The sequence below is a fragment of the Remersonia thermophila genome, chromosome 3, assembly GCF_042764415.1.
Source record: "Remersonia thermophila strain ATCC 22073 chromosome 3, whole genome shotgun sequence".
NCBI classification, from domain to species: domain Eukaryota; kingdom Fungi; phylum Ascomycota; class Sordariomycetes; order Sordariales; family Chaetomiaceae; genus Remersonia; species Remersonia thermophila.
Window position 1 is genome coordinate 1,707,429 of NC_092219.1, and position 13,812 is coordinate 1,721,240.

At 63.0% G+C, this 13,812-nt stretch overlaps 3 protein-coding genes across 3 annotated transcripts; 2 read left to right on the forward strand and 1 right to left on the reverse strand.

The window, feature by feature from the left end:
• Positions 1-1,668: 1,668 nt before the first annotated feature.
• VTJ83DRAFT_3297 (uncharacterized protein) lies at positions 1,669-5,513 on the reverse strand (the record flags this gene model as incomplete). The annotated part of the gene is made up of 3 exons (XM_071009659.1): positions 1,669-4,986; positions 5,063-5,113; positions 5,169-5,513. 3 exons carry the CDS (start codon positions 5,511-5,513, stop codon positions 1,669-1,671), a joined length of 3,714 nt encoding a protein of 1,237 aa, XP_070867175.1.
• A 1,727-nt stretch (positions 5,514-7,240) lies between these two features.
• Positions 7,241-9,936, forward strand: VTJ83DRAFT_3298 (uncharacterized protein; the record flags this gene model as incomplete). The annotated part of the gene is made up of 4 exons (XM_071009660.1): positions 7,241-7,536; positions 7,608-8,735; positions 8,808-8,946; positions 9,022-9,936. 4 exons carry the CDS (start codon positions 7,241-7,243, stop codon positions 9,934-9,936), a joined length of 2,478 nt encoding a protein of 825 aa, XP_070867176.1.
• A 2,702-nt stretch (positions 9,937-12,638) lies between these two features.
• On the forward strand, positions 12,639-13,631 carry VTJ83DRAFT_3299 (uncharacterized protein; the record flags this gene model as incomplete). The annotated part of the gene is made up of 2 exons (XM_071009661.1): positions 12,639-12,797; positions 12,888-13,631. 2 exons carry the CDS (start codon positions 12,639-12,641, stop codon positions 13,629-13,631), a joined length of 903 nt encoding a protein of 300 aa, XP_070867177.1.
• Positions 13,632-13,812: the final 181 nt, after the last annotated feature.

A 13,812-nucleotide genomic window follows, 5' to 3' on the forward strand; every position in this document is an offset into this window, starting at 1 on the left:
ACATGACGTTGGACTTGGAATTGATACGGGGGCTCACGATGCTCGCCTGGCACGGATCAACGCTCGATGCCGGGTTTTGCTTGGCCTGCTCTCGGGGCATCGGCTGGCACCCGGGCAGGCATCGTACCAGGCATGAATATACAACGCGTGATCGGGACCGGCCAGTTCAGGCCAAGCACCCCCAAACCCGTCGGGCCTCGCAAACAATTTCCTACCTTGGGGGGGGGGGGGGGGGAGGAGGGTGGAAACCGGACACTCCTCTCAGCCTCGTCCGGCCAACGGTGGGGAGGGGGAGCAGCATCATGGATGGTCCCTGCGCGGGATACCGTGGATGCTTGGCGCCACATCCGCATGCTTTTCACGTGGTGGCGTCCCCTGGCTGGTACCTGAATCTGAGACCTCGGCCTCCCGCTCTGCAGCCCTCGCACGCACGAGTAAGACAGCCCTGGAACGCGCCGAAGGCCTCAGAAAACGCAAAATTTTCGCCGCAAACGAAAGACCTTGCGTACCTATCCGTTCTGACGACAGTGGGGTGTGAGTGTGGCGATTACATAATCTTGCTCACAACCATACTGCGTACACCCGCAGCGCAGCAGACCGCGAGTGAACGGCTGCACACCGCGCTCATGCAGCCCTCTCCCATGTCCTCCGATGACCCCAAGACCCGTCGGGATGGCGTCTCGATAGGGCCTGCCGATATCGAGGTTGGGCAAGCTAACGGGTCAATGTCGTGATATGAGGCCAAGGTCCCCGCTCTCTCCAAAGTCCCGTCGACGGCGCACGCAAGGGGAGGGGGGCGACAACGCTATAGTATGTACACAGTACTCAAAGATCAACACCGGATAGGCATGCCGGTCCTTGGCGCCGGCGCATTCCGCCCCCATCCGTCCGCGTTCGGAAGCATGGGTGCCATTTCTCGCCTGAGCAGACCAAGCCGCGGCACAAGCCTTCACTTCGCCATCATCCACATCATCCGCGGGCATCCAGGACACCTGGACGGGATGAACCAAGATTGCGGGACACGACTCCCCACATTCTACCCACATCACGTCACCCCGACAAGGTCCATCCCTCCCGCTCCCAGGGACGACCGCGTAGCTGAATGGACAAAAGATATCAAAATATTTTTCAACTGCTGTGCCGACATGATCCGGGCCATGCCAGCAACGATCCCCAGGTGCGTGTTTTGTCTCTGTATTACCGCCTCCCTCGCTCTGCGTCAGCGCAAACAAGGGCAGCTCGCCCCTCGGGTAGAGCCAAAACAAAGCTGGTGAACCTGCCGAAACCGACTCCAACGCCGCCGTTAACCCCGCGGCGCATGACTCGCACGTCTCTAGCGCTCAGAAAGCGCTGCAAAAACCAGGACTAGAGAGGCCTCGGTCTCGCTCTCTCTCTCTCTCGCTACGTCATGCCAAGAACCCGTTCGGGTACGTTGCACCGGCACCACACGGAACCACGGCCATGGTGCCTGACTCCAACACGCTCCATCCCCATACGGTAGAGGTAACTACCGTACCCGGCAGAACATGGATGGAAAAGAGCAACGGGGACAGGACGACAAGGTCTCGAGTAGCACAACAGTTTTGCATGAAGAAGAACAAAGAAAAAGGACCCACGTCCCGCTCGAAGAAGAACAGATGAAAAATTCCATGCCCAGCCTGTCCGCCCTCACAACGCCTCAATCGCCTTCAGCAGCACCTCGACGCCCCTCTCGCCCACCATCGCGTCCTCCTCCTCCTCCTCCTCCTCCTCCTCCCGCCGCCGCCTCCCGTTCAGCAGGCTCGCCACATCGCTCAGGATGCCCAGCGGGATGTAGCACCCCTGCCGGGCCTTCTCCAAGCTCTCCTTGAGCCGGCTCGTATGCTCCCACTCCCGAGCCGCCACCTCGGCGCGCTCGACCACCCGGCGTGGGATCCCGCACATGCTGGCGCAGTGCATCCCGAAGCTGCCCTCCGCGACGCCGTCCTCGAGGCGGTACAGGAACGTGACGCGCCGCTCCTCGTCGTCGACCCGGATGCGCATGCGGCGCGCCCGCACCTCGGGGTGGCCCGCAAACTCGGCAGCCAGGGAGTGGTAGTGCGTGGCGAAGAAGCCGACGCACCCGACGTGGGTGGCCACGTGGTGCAGGACCGCCTGGGCGACGGCGACGCCGTCGTACGACGAGGTGCCGCGGCCCAGCTCGTCGAGGATCACGAGCGAGCGTGGCGTCGCCTCGGACAGGATCTTTTTGGTCTCGGAGAGCTCCACGAAAAAGGTGCTCTGCGCGGCAAAGATGTTGTCGTTGGCCCCGAGGCGGGACATGATGCGATCGACCGGGGTCAGGCGGGCCGAGGCGGCGGGGACGTGGCAACCAATCTGCGCCATGATGACGGCGATGCACGTCATGCGCAGGATGGTCGACTTGCCGGCCGCGTTGGCGCCGGTGAGGAGGTTGATCTTGGCCTCGTCCCCGCCGAGCTTGATGTCGTTGGGGATGAAGTCGTCGACCGTGTTGATCATGCACGGGTGGCGCAGCTCCCGGAACTCGACCACGCTGCGCTCGTCGTCGACAAACTCCGGGCGGCAGCTCGGCACGCCCAGCGCGGCCGACGACTTGGCCAGGCTGATCAGGCAGTCGAGCTGGGCGATGACGCGGATGGCCTGCAGCCAGACCTCGTAGTCGGCATCGAACCGCCGGAAGAAGCGGCCGGCCACCTCCTTGACGACCTGCGAGTGCGTCTCCTCGGCCTCCTGCAGCTCGCGCACGAGGTCCTCGAGCTCGCGAAAGTAGTAGCGCTTGACGGCGGACGTGGCCGACATCTGGCGCCACTTGGCAGGGACCTTGACCGACTTGGGCGCCTCGACCTGGTAAATCTCCTTGCCCACGTCGGTGAACTTGAGCGTCTTGCAGCCAAGGCTGGCCTTTTGCCTCTCGAGGAGGGCGTGGAGCTCGCCCTTGATGCGCGAAATCTCGTCGACGCTCGAGTCAAAGTCCTCCTCGATGCCCCGTTTCGGGATGAGCACCTTTTCGTCGCGCGCCTTGGCCCGGTCAAAGGCCGTCTCCCAGTAGCCCAGGGGCTCCTTCAGGTCCGGCATGGACGCGATCAGCCGGTCGACCAGCCCGCTGCTGCTGCTGCTGCTGCCGTTGCCAAACGTCCGCAGGAGGTTCATGGTGTAGTCGATCTGCTCAAAGCCTTCGAGGACCCGCACGAAGTCGTCGGGCCGGCAGGCGCCGGCGTGGATGCGCGAGATGAGGCGCTCCAGGTCGGGCATCTTGACCATCTGCGATGAAAACCTGTGCATGATGTCGCGGTCGGCGTTGAGCATGTCGACGGCGTCGAGGCGCTCGTTGATCTTTTGGATGTTGCACAGCGGGTGGCAGACCCACTGGCGGAACAGGCGCTTGCCGAACGGGGTGATGCAGCGGTTGAGCAGGCTGAACAGGGTGCCCTCGGGCCCGCCGTTGACGGTGTTGGCAAAGACCTCAAGGTTGATGAGGCTCTGGCCGTCGAGGATGAGCGTGCCGTTGCGGTGGATGGGGTTGTACCACGTGAAGCGGCCCTGCGAGAGGAGGCTCTGGTCGAGCTTGAGCACGCGCAGGTAGTGCGTCAGGCCGCCCAGGGCCGACATGGCGAGGTCCTTGTCCCTTGCCTCGTCGAGGCTCTGGGGCCAGCGCGCCTCGTCCTCCTTGCCGTCCGCCGCAAAGTAGCCGCCGCAGTCGAGCTCGCGCCTGGCGAGGTCGGCGTCCCAGAACTCGGTGCCCGGCTTCAGATGGTTCCAGATGGTGGTGGGGCCCGTGTTGTTCTTGAGGATGCGCAGCGCCTTGGTCGACAGGCGCGACTTTTCCAGGAGCAGCTCGCGGGGCGACACCTGGGCGACGAAGGTCTCGAACCTTGTGAGGTCGACGTCGTCCTCCCACTCGGACAGGAAGAACTGGCCGGTGGCGGCGTCCACAAAGGCGACGCCAAAGGACGGGCGGTTGTCCATCGTCGTCGTCTCCTTGATGGCGGCGCAGTACGTGGCCATGTCGTCCTGCAGCATGCTGCCGTCGACGAGCGTGCCGGCCGTCAGGATGCAGGCCAGCTCGCGGCGAATGATCTTGTCGGCCTTCTTGCCGGCGGCCTCGCGCTCCCGCATCTCCTTGCCCAAGGCCGACTCCATCTGGTCGACCCGCGCCACCTTGTAGCCCTTGGCGACGAACTGGTTGACCCACATGTCGAGCGAGCTCTCCGGGACGCCGACCATGCGCATGTTGACGCGGTCCGTGAGCTTGAGATCGAACAGCTGGTGGCCGATGGTGGCGTCGTTCTCGTAGAGCTCGTAGAACTTGCCCTTCTTGAAGAAGACGACCGTGTCCCAGAGGTTCTTCTTGATGTCCCAGTACTGCTTCTCAAAAGGCGAGAAGTTGCGTTCGGCCAAGGGCGGGATGTAGAGGGTGGTTGGGTCGTAGTCGGGGTGGCCGGGAGGGTTCTTGTTGGCGTCCAAGATGTTGGCAAGCCAGGGGTACCTCTCCTCGGGCTCCTTGGTGTGCGGCTTGGGCTTGGGCTTGGGGCCTGATGACTTCTGCGGGGCAGGGGCCGCCTGTGGCGCGGCCTCCCTCGGCCGAACATCGTCAGGGTCGTACTTCCACTTTTGCGCCGTTGACGTCGAAGGAGGGATGTCCTGCATGACCTCGTCATCGTCGTCGGCGATGGGTGAGCGCGTCTCGGGGCCCGGGGAAGATGAGAGATTGGTCTTTTTCCGGGGCACGGGCTTGGAAGCCGCCCGCTTCCGCTTCTTGGATTTCGACGGAGCGTCCGAGTCGTCCGATACAACAAAGTCGGCAAGGTCGTCGTCGTCGTCATCCTCGGGCTCATCGGGCTCCACCTCGAAGGCGTCGTCATCATCGTCATCATCCGGAACAGCCGCGCGAGCGCGGCGCGGCTGCTTGGAACGACGGCTCATGGCGGTAAAAACGTCATCGTCGTCGTCGTCCGACGACTCGGCATAATTGACAGCCTTCCTGGCCTGAGGAGAAAAACAAGTCAGCAGGGCGGCAAGGGAGGCAAAAAGTGCACGGAATGCGGCATGCTCAATAGAGTACCTTTCGGGTAGGGCTGCTTGGAAGGGTTGTCGTTTCGGCACCCGACTTCTTCTGCTGAGCTTTTAGCACGTGCGGCAAACGAGGTAGGTTGCGAAAGAAGAATCACCTTGGCGGTGCTCGCGTCCCTGTTTTCCTGGGAGCTCGAGGGCTCGGGCTCTATCGCATCGCTGCTGGGCACCGGGGTGGCAGCGGAGCGCCGGGGGGGCAGCATCGAGTTGGCGCGGGTGGTCTCTTTGAGGCATCTTGAGGACTCGTCCTTTTTGCTGCTGGCCGAGGCGGAGAGCTTGGTCGACGGCGAAGGAGAGGCTCCGTTGGCGGGTCCGGGCGCCGGTACCTTGGAGAAGAAGCCCAGGATGCTAGCCTGCTTGCCCGTCGAGGGAGCCTTCTTCGTGGTCGACGACGTCGGCGTCTTTGCCGGCTTCGCGGGAGTGCGGGCCGCAGCAGCCGTCATCTTTGCCAACGGGGTGTCCTTCAGGATTGGTTCTTGTTACGATGGAGCCCCTAGGCCAAAGGTATGACAGCAGCGGGCTGAACAAGACAAGACTCAGGCGGGATGGTGCTGGAGAGCGGTGGGCGGAAGGGGGATGTGACAAGAGAAAGGAGAGATGGATAAGGGGGACGCGAAGAAACGCGCCACGACCCGATTCAGTGAAATTGGATCTGGATCGCGTTCGCGTCCAGCTCAACCCCAACCCTCGCCGATCCCAAACTGCTGGGACCTTGGCTTGGCCGGAGAGGGCTCCACCCACAGCGTCACCCACACGGCATTTGAGGCAGGCGCCTGCACTGTCAAACCGTGGAGTGGAGCCAGCTGAAGCCTGGCAGCTTCCCGTGGACTGGACCGACTGCAGCCTGGAGCTTTTCTTGGCTGCACGTGGTCTCGAGCCAATCCAACCAACGAACCCAAGACCCGTGCACAAGAAGACCCGGACAGGACGGGCCACTTCTCCAATTCTCCCCTCCGCCTCCCTCCGCCTCCCTCCGCCTCCCTCCCCCCCTTTCCCCGCATCCCCTCTCGTCCATTCGATTTCTTTCCTGGTCTCAGCGAGTCGTGGATCTGCGGGGACCAGCCTGACTTGACTGGCCGCCACAGCCTTCTTGGATGGGATGGGATCGCCAGAGAGCGAGTTTGATCTCGTGTACAGTACCCATTCTGCTTGTACAGTCCATGCTGTCCTGAAGAAGACTCGGTGGCGATCCGGCCGGCCTGCTTGGATCCCAGTGGGAGACACCACCTGCTTTACTTGTATGCGACAAAAACCTCCCCCACCACGGCAAACAGATGCCGTTCGCGGGTGGCCGGCTCCATGTACTATACACTAGTGTGCAGGGCAGCAGGCGAATGCAACCTGGGTCGGCATGAGGGCGCGAGCGGGCCTGCGGGCTCCAACCTTAAACCAAACGGCCGAATTTCTCCGATGGATGGTCATCAAGTCGCAAATATCCATACACGCAGCCAAGGCGGGAGAAACCGACGGGCTCGTGTTGCGGGCGTCCTGCGCGCGGGTAAATCTCGCCGGCCAGGCCACCAGCTCACCTTTGACCGCCAGGCCATTTAGCAAGAGACCCAACCTGGCCTGGAGGAGCTGCAATGCAACCTCTGTACGACGGAGCGTGTGATGCCGAATTGTCGGCCACGGCGCGCCCGTCCACGAGCCAGCCTCCCCCCCGCCGGCCCTGCCGGAGCCCGGCTGCACCATGCTGTCTTATGCCGTTCATCTTGCGGCCTGTCCCGCCGTCGTCGCGGGAGTCTGTCCATCGGCAGTCAGCGTCGCCAGCGTCGCCGAGAGCATCGCATTTCCGACCTGCTCAGCGTCACTGCCCCCCGACACCAAGGACTGCCCGGTCGTCGTTACAGCTGCCGGCCAGAGCCTGACAGCTGTTGCTCGGCAAGCTTCTCCGAATTTACCCCAGGTTTTAGTGCCAGGGGGGGGGGGAGCGGGACTGGTAAGCTCGGCCCGGACACTCTGGTACCTTACCTAGGCTCCCCCGCATCCTCCAGAGTAAGCAACAAGACAACCTGGAAGACCCAGGACTGAGTTGCGGGGGCCGGATTTGTCGATCGGCCATCAGTTCACGTACCACACAACGCCGGTGCGTCCCCTGAGCCCTGTGTGCCCGTGTCTCCGCGCGCGCCCCTCCCGTGAGTGTGGGCGCGCGCACTTGGATGCCGACGTCATGGACCGTCAGGAGAACGGCTCCGTATCCGATCCACCTGCCCCTCCTCCTCCTCCTGCTCCTCCCAGCCCCGGGACGACGACGGCTCCTCCGCCGCCGACCGCCAACGGAGCCCGCGCCTCGCCTCGCGACCAAAACAGCCGCCGCGCCGCCGCCTGTCTCGTATGCCGTCGCTCCAAGATCAAGTGCGAAAAGGGCCGCTCTCCGGACGATGACCGGTGCCATCGTTGTCTTCAGCTGGGCGTAGAATGCATCCGTCCCGACTTCCACGTGGGTCGCCGCAAAGGCGTCAAAAAGTCAGCCGCCCCAACCTTGGAGGCTCCCCTTCTGCAGAATGCAATCTTCTAACCTTGGGTGCTCCTTGCAGCAAGCGGACGGGATTGGAAAAGGCGTTGCACCAGGTGGAGCAAGCCCTGCGACGATCCGCATCCGGCGTCGAAGCATCCAAGGTCGTCTCGGAACTCCGTACGCTCATCGGCCCCGGCCCTCACGGCTCGCTGCAGGTCCTCGGTCGAGAAAAATCCATCACGGTTGCCACCGGCACCGCCGTCCCTCCTCGAGCACGCCGCGCATCACGCCAGAGCGACGTGATGCTGCCTGACGCCTCGTCCGACGGCGAAAGCTCCAGCTCCGAGCAGGACGGCATGAGCATCCCGCAAGGCTCGACGCCGTCGCAGGGCCACATGGGCGAGGAGAGCCTGGCCGTCGACGACGCCGAGAACCCCCTGCAGCTTCTCGCCCGCGCCTCCGACCTGCACGTCTCGCCGAAGCCGGGCGTCGACCACATGGCCGCCGAGGCCGCGGCCCACGCGCGTTCCCGCCAAGGCAGGCCCGGCGACCGCATCTCCGAGGTGGAAAGGTTCTTCAAGCTCAGCCAGTTCAACCTCGACATCGGCCCCGACCTGGATCCCATCAGCCTCGGCCTCCTGACCCCCGAGGAGGCCGAGACCCTCTTCGGCTTCTTCCACCACAACCTGGCCCACACCCGCTGGGGGCTCGACCCGGTCCTCTACACGGCCGCCTTCACGCGCTCGCGCTCGGCCTTCCTCTTCACCTCCATCGCCGCCGCCGCCGCGCTCTTCATGCCCCAGGCCGGCGCCCTCTCGCGCCGCCTGTCCAACCACTGTAAGACCCTCGTCAACCGCATCATCCTCGACCGCTACCGGTCCGTCGAGATCGTCCTCGCCTTCATGGTCAACGTTCCCTGGATGTTCCCCGGCAAGCACAGCACCGACGACGAGACGTGCTGGTACGTGTCCATGGCCACCACCATGGCCCTGGACCTGTCGCTGCACAAGATCCTCGTGCCCCTGGCGTCGCTCCGGGACGGGCCCGGCGGCCGCTTCAGCGGCATCGCCCGCGCCGACTGCATCGAGCCCAAGGTCGCCCTGGCCCTGGACGGCTTTCCCGACGTGGATCCGGCGTCCGAGTTTGGCCTCCGCTTGCTGCGGAGGCGCGAGAGGTGCTGGATCGCGCTGTTTGTGCTGGAGCGGGGGTGAGTTCCGTGGTTGCTTGTGGATACTTTGGGCGCCGTCTCTGTGAGCTGACATGTGATGTTCTCCCCTAGGATGTGCCTGGCCAGAGGTAGATGTTACACGGTGCCGATCACTCCCATCCTGCGGGCCTGCGATCAGTGGCACTTGTCCAACATTGCCGACACCATGGATGGGCACCTCGTGTCGATGGCGGTGCTGAGAAGGGATTTGGTAAGTTTCTTTTCTTTCTTTTTGGCTTTCTCTCTTTTGCGGCTTGCCAACTGGCTAACGCTTATCTTATCTCAGGACGAGCTCTTTGCCTCCATCAGGACGCTCTGCGACGAGTCCCGCGACGGCAGGGTGGACGGCGCCATGGTTGCCCGGTCCATCCAAATGATGGTGGAAAAGTTCTTTGACGAGTGGCACGCCAAATGGGGCATCTCGATCGGCAGCGGGCCCCAGCACCGGCTGCCGCCTTACGTCCAGATACTCGTCACCCACACGCGCCTGTCCATCTACAGCACCGTCATCAACCACCCGACCGCGCCGACCGAGGTGCGCCACTTCTTCCATGCGGCAGGGCTCTCGTCCGCGCTCAACGTCATGCGCGCCGCCATCCAGGGCGAGGGCCAGCTCTCCAGCATGCCCAACAACACGGCCATCATGATCTCGTTTGCCGCCTGCTTCGCCCTGCGCCTGAGCGGCCAGTTCGCCGGCACCTCGAACCTGGCCCCCAGCGTTCGCACCCTGATCGAGGAGACGGCCGAGGTCCTCGAGCGCATCGGCTCGGCGACGGAGCACCGCAACGGCATGTCGACGCTCTACGGAAAGTACCTCAAGTACATCGTCAAGAAGGCCGCGGCGGCGGCGGCCGGCCCCGCGCCCCCCGTCGAGAAGCCCGGCCGACCCCGCGCGGGAACGCACCCCGAGCTGCCGGCCCATGGGCACCACGTGGCCGCCTACGCCCGCAGCAGCATCAACCCGCGCAACAGCTTCAGCATGGCCGAGGCCATGCACCCGAGCCCTTCGGTATCGGGCTTCCTGGAACCGCCGCTTTGGACCGAGCCCATCCAGTTCTCGTCCATGTCGGACGACCAGATCGTCGAGGCCCTGAGCCGCGTCAACAACGAGTTCGACCCGGGCCTCAGCGTGTACCCGTGGGATGACGCCGCTGCGCTCGATTGGCTCAGCTGGTCGAATCTGCCCGACTTTGGCACCTGATGAACATGATTACATCAAGAAACGGAGAGAGGGGGAGAGAGTGGGAAGAACACCCGCTCGCACGGCCGCTCGTGCTCGTGCCGAGAGTTCCAATGGTGACCAGATCCTACAATGTCTCCATGAGCACGAAGCACCAGGATGGTGTGTGGGGCCTGTTCGGGTCCGTTAGGGCCCAGCTCGGAGGGGGCCGGTTTCCCCATGTCGGGTCCCAACGCTCACGCCGCGCTCAACCACGCCGGCGTCCACCCTTTCATGAGGGATCCCGGGGCCGTTCGTAGCTTCGTCCATCACGGACGATTTGCATTCACCTGGGGACGCGACTGCCAACGGCGGGCGCGCAGGCCGTCGTGGCCACGGTGCCCGCAACGAGTGAGGCAGCGGTCGCATGTGTGCGTATATCGTCTTGCAGGGACGACGTGAGAGAGGACGGGGTGCTTGGCGGCGACGTAGCTGGGGCGTGCGGACAACTATGACCTGTCAAGCCCGCGTTAGCACAACCGGAAACGACTCCCACAACAGCAAAACACACAGGCACACACGCACGCACATCTATTACACCCATATGCCCAACGCAGAGCGCGAAATGGAAGCAGAAACAAGGTATGGGGGGGAGGGTGATGAGGGACTTTCACCTCGGCGAGGTTCTACTAGGGAGAGGATTCCTGTTTTGACTTTTCGTGCGAGGGTACTGTGTGCGGCTGTCGTGGTGTGGATACGATGAGGTGTGATGAACTGGCTGACCATCCCGGATGGCCAACTTGTAGAGTGTTGAAAAGAGGCATGGATCCGCGGATGTGAATACCTTGCGTCTGGCTGCGAGGAGCACAAGAGGGCACGATAACAAGCGGGCCTGGCGAGCTCCAGGCGTCGAGTTTGTCAAAGGTATATATAGTACATACCTCTATATAAGTAATTTCTTCGCGTGTGAGCCTGCGACGTGACGAGACGGAGGATGGTGGACATGCTATTTTGTCGCATCTAGAGGGCACGGTCAACAATGGACAAGGTGTGCTTTGTTGGACATCCAGAAGAAAATAAAAACGAAAAAAAAAAGAATAAAAAAAAAACATGCAGCTCCGTGTTCTGTCAATGGGTTATAATTAAGATTCCTCGGAGAAGGATCTAAGGGGTGGCCAGGCTCTGCTGATGTAGAAGGACTAGTATGGAGTGAAGCAAAGTTGAGGGGCAGCCTTGATCATTGAACGACATAGCTGTCGAAGGTATCTGACCTAGATGCCTGTCTTGGGTATACATGTCCATGCAGATAACCCAGAAAAAGCAGGGATTCCGAGACACGGGCTGTTTTATGCTCCCAGGCCGACAGGGCCCTCTCTATATATAAGCGCGCGTGGTTCCCCGCTCATAGAAGCAGGCAAGCGGCATCCCTCGACAAGCACACGTGCCAATCATGACCCCATAGTTGGTTGCGCTGGCATCCCAGGACCCTAGGATCCTCGTTGGGTCGGTGATAGAATCGCCCCGACCAAGCGCTCTGGCCAACGGGCCCCGAGGCACGCGCATCACCAAATACTCCCGACGCCAGCTCCCCAACCCCCCTCCCTCGCGGCGTCCCAAGGTCCCAGCGGCGCGGGTCCGTGGGACGTGGACCGCCTGCCCTGGGGGCTGGTTCGGCGTTGTCATGCTTGTGTCAGCTGGGCTGCTGCAGGGAGCGGCAGTTGGCGAGAGCACTTCTTGCATCGTTTGGTGTGAATGTCGAGCCGGCGGTTTGTGGATATGATGCTTGGTTCAGGACGAAACGCAGGTGGGAGCACGAGCGGCAGGGTGCCCGGGGATGGGACGGTGGGTAACCATCCATACATACCCCGTAAGGATTGGGGCATGGTTCCGCGTCGACTTGGGATGTCGACGTGATTTCTTGGTGATTACGGCGTCGGCGACATGTCTCACATAGGTATACGTATATGTACATGGGGTTTCTTCAGCGATGTACGCAGTAGTACTCCGTACGCCTTTTTTTCACTGGCCTGCAACTCAGCTTTGTCCCACCCACTCCGTCGAGAGAGGGAGAGAGAGAGAGAGAGAGAGAGAGAGAGAGAGAGAGACAGAGAAGCTGGACTCGAGAACCTGGTGGATTTCTTCCTGTGAAGTGATGAAATGAATGAGACGGTCTCTTGACGATAGTTATTTGACGAACCAAAACGACCATACACCAGTTAAAAATGCTGAGGCCGGCAGCTAGTAGCATGGTTCGGGGTTCTCGGCACAAGTTCTGAACGCCGAGGCCGGGCCCCGGCAACGGATCCACTCCGGGGAATGTTTACCCACCCAGCTCCGCACACCATTCCAACAGCGCCGGGCGGGAGGATGGAACAGGGGGTGGGGGGGTGCGCTTCCAGCTCCCACCGAGGCTTCGGGTGTGTGCGCCTCACGGAGTTGCGTCGAGGGAGTGGTTGCGACTGCGGCTGCGACTGCGACTGCGGCTGCGGCTGCGGCTTGAAACGTTGCCGTGCGCATCTCCATCTCTCACACATACATACGCTCACAGGACCATGGCTCGTTCGTTCGTTCCAATGCCGACAGCACAAGAGAACGAACGTGGATCCGAGCCTAGGTCCAAGCCAGAGTTCCAGTCTGCCTCCATCACGCATCCTCACCCTCACCCTCACCCTCACCCTCACCCTCAAACCGAGGAAAACCAAACGAGTCAACCGTTCGAGAAGACGAGGGCTCCGAAAGCCGCCATGTCGAAGCTCTCACCCTCGCTCAAGGCGCTCATCAATGCGCCGTTTGCGAGGCCCGGCCAGGTTCCTGCGCCGCCTCACATGCGTCAAGTCTACACGCGCATCGCCCGCGAGGCCGCCGAGCGCCGCTACGGTCATCGCCCCTGGATAGCCCTCTCCGTAAGTCCTCTCTTTCTCTTCCCTTCCCCCCCTTCGCATCGCAACCCTTCCTTACATCCTCCTCTTTCTTCTTCTTCTTCTTTTCTCTAGGCCGCCGCGACAGTCACCCTCAACTCCCCGGCCTCCCTCCTCGTCCTTCACTCCGTCGCCTCCCAGCTCGCCTCGCCCGCCCTCACCCCTCTCGCCGCCTACGAGCTCCTCCGCGAGATCGCCCTCAAGTGCATCTCCTTCAGCGGCATCCCGCGCACCATCAACACCCTCACCGCCTTCCGCGCCGCCCTGGCCCACGAGCCCTGGTTCGCCTCCGCCGCCACGGCCCCGAGCCGCCACGTCACGGCGCGCAACGCCGCCGACGTCGCCGCGCGGGCGCGGCGGCTCTGGACCAGCATCTATACGCCGCTCGACGCCAAGCTCGAGGCCAAGCTCGCCGACGCGCACCCGGACCTGCCGGTGCACATCCTGACGAGCCACTACGGCCCGCTGCTGGCGGACCCGGACCCGGACCCGGGCGCGGGGGCCCGGCGCGGCCTGGCGACGGTGGGGCGCACCCTGACGAGCGTCGTCGCCGTCGCGAGCCTGCGCGCGCAGACGGGGGTCGGCCCGCAGGTCGTGTCGCACGTGTTTGGGCTGCGCAAGGGCGTGGAGCAGGGCGCGCACCGCGACGAGTTTGCGGCCGAGGAGGCCGAGGCGGAGGGCGTGGAGAGGCTGGCGACGGACGAGGGGTGCGAGTGGCTGCTCAAGAGCGTCGACGCGGTGGCGGAGGCGATCGGGACGGCGGGAGGCGGGTTCGGGAGGTGGGACGAGGCGAGCGCGGGGAGGGAGGCGAAGCTGTGATCGAGGGCGCGGTCAATGCCTGCATGCCTACACGGCAGAATGGGTTCCCCGTGGAGGTGGGTGGGAATAGAGTGGAAGGGGGAGGGATCCCGATGAGCAAGTATATACCGGGTGATAATACTATTGGAATAGACGGTTGTAGATAAGTTGATAAGCATGCCCATGTCTCTTTCTCTCTCTC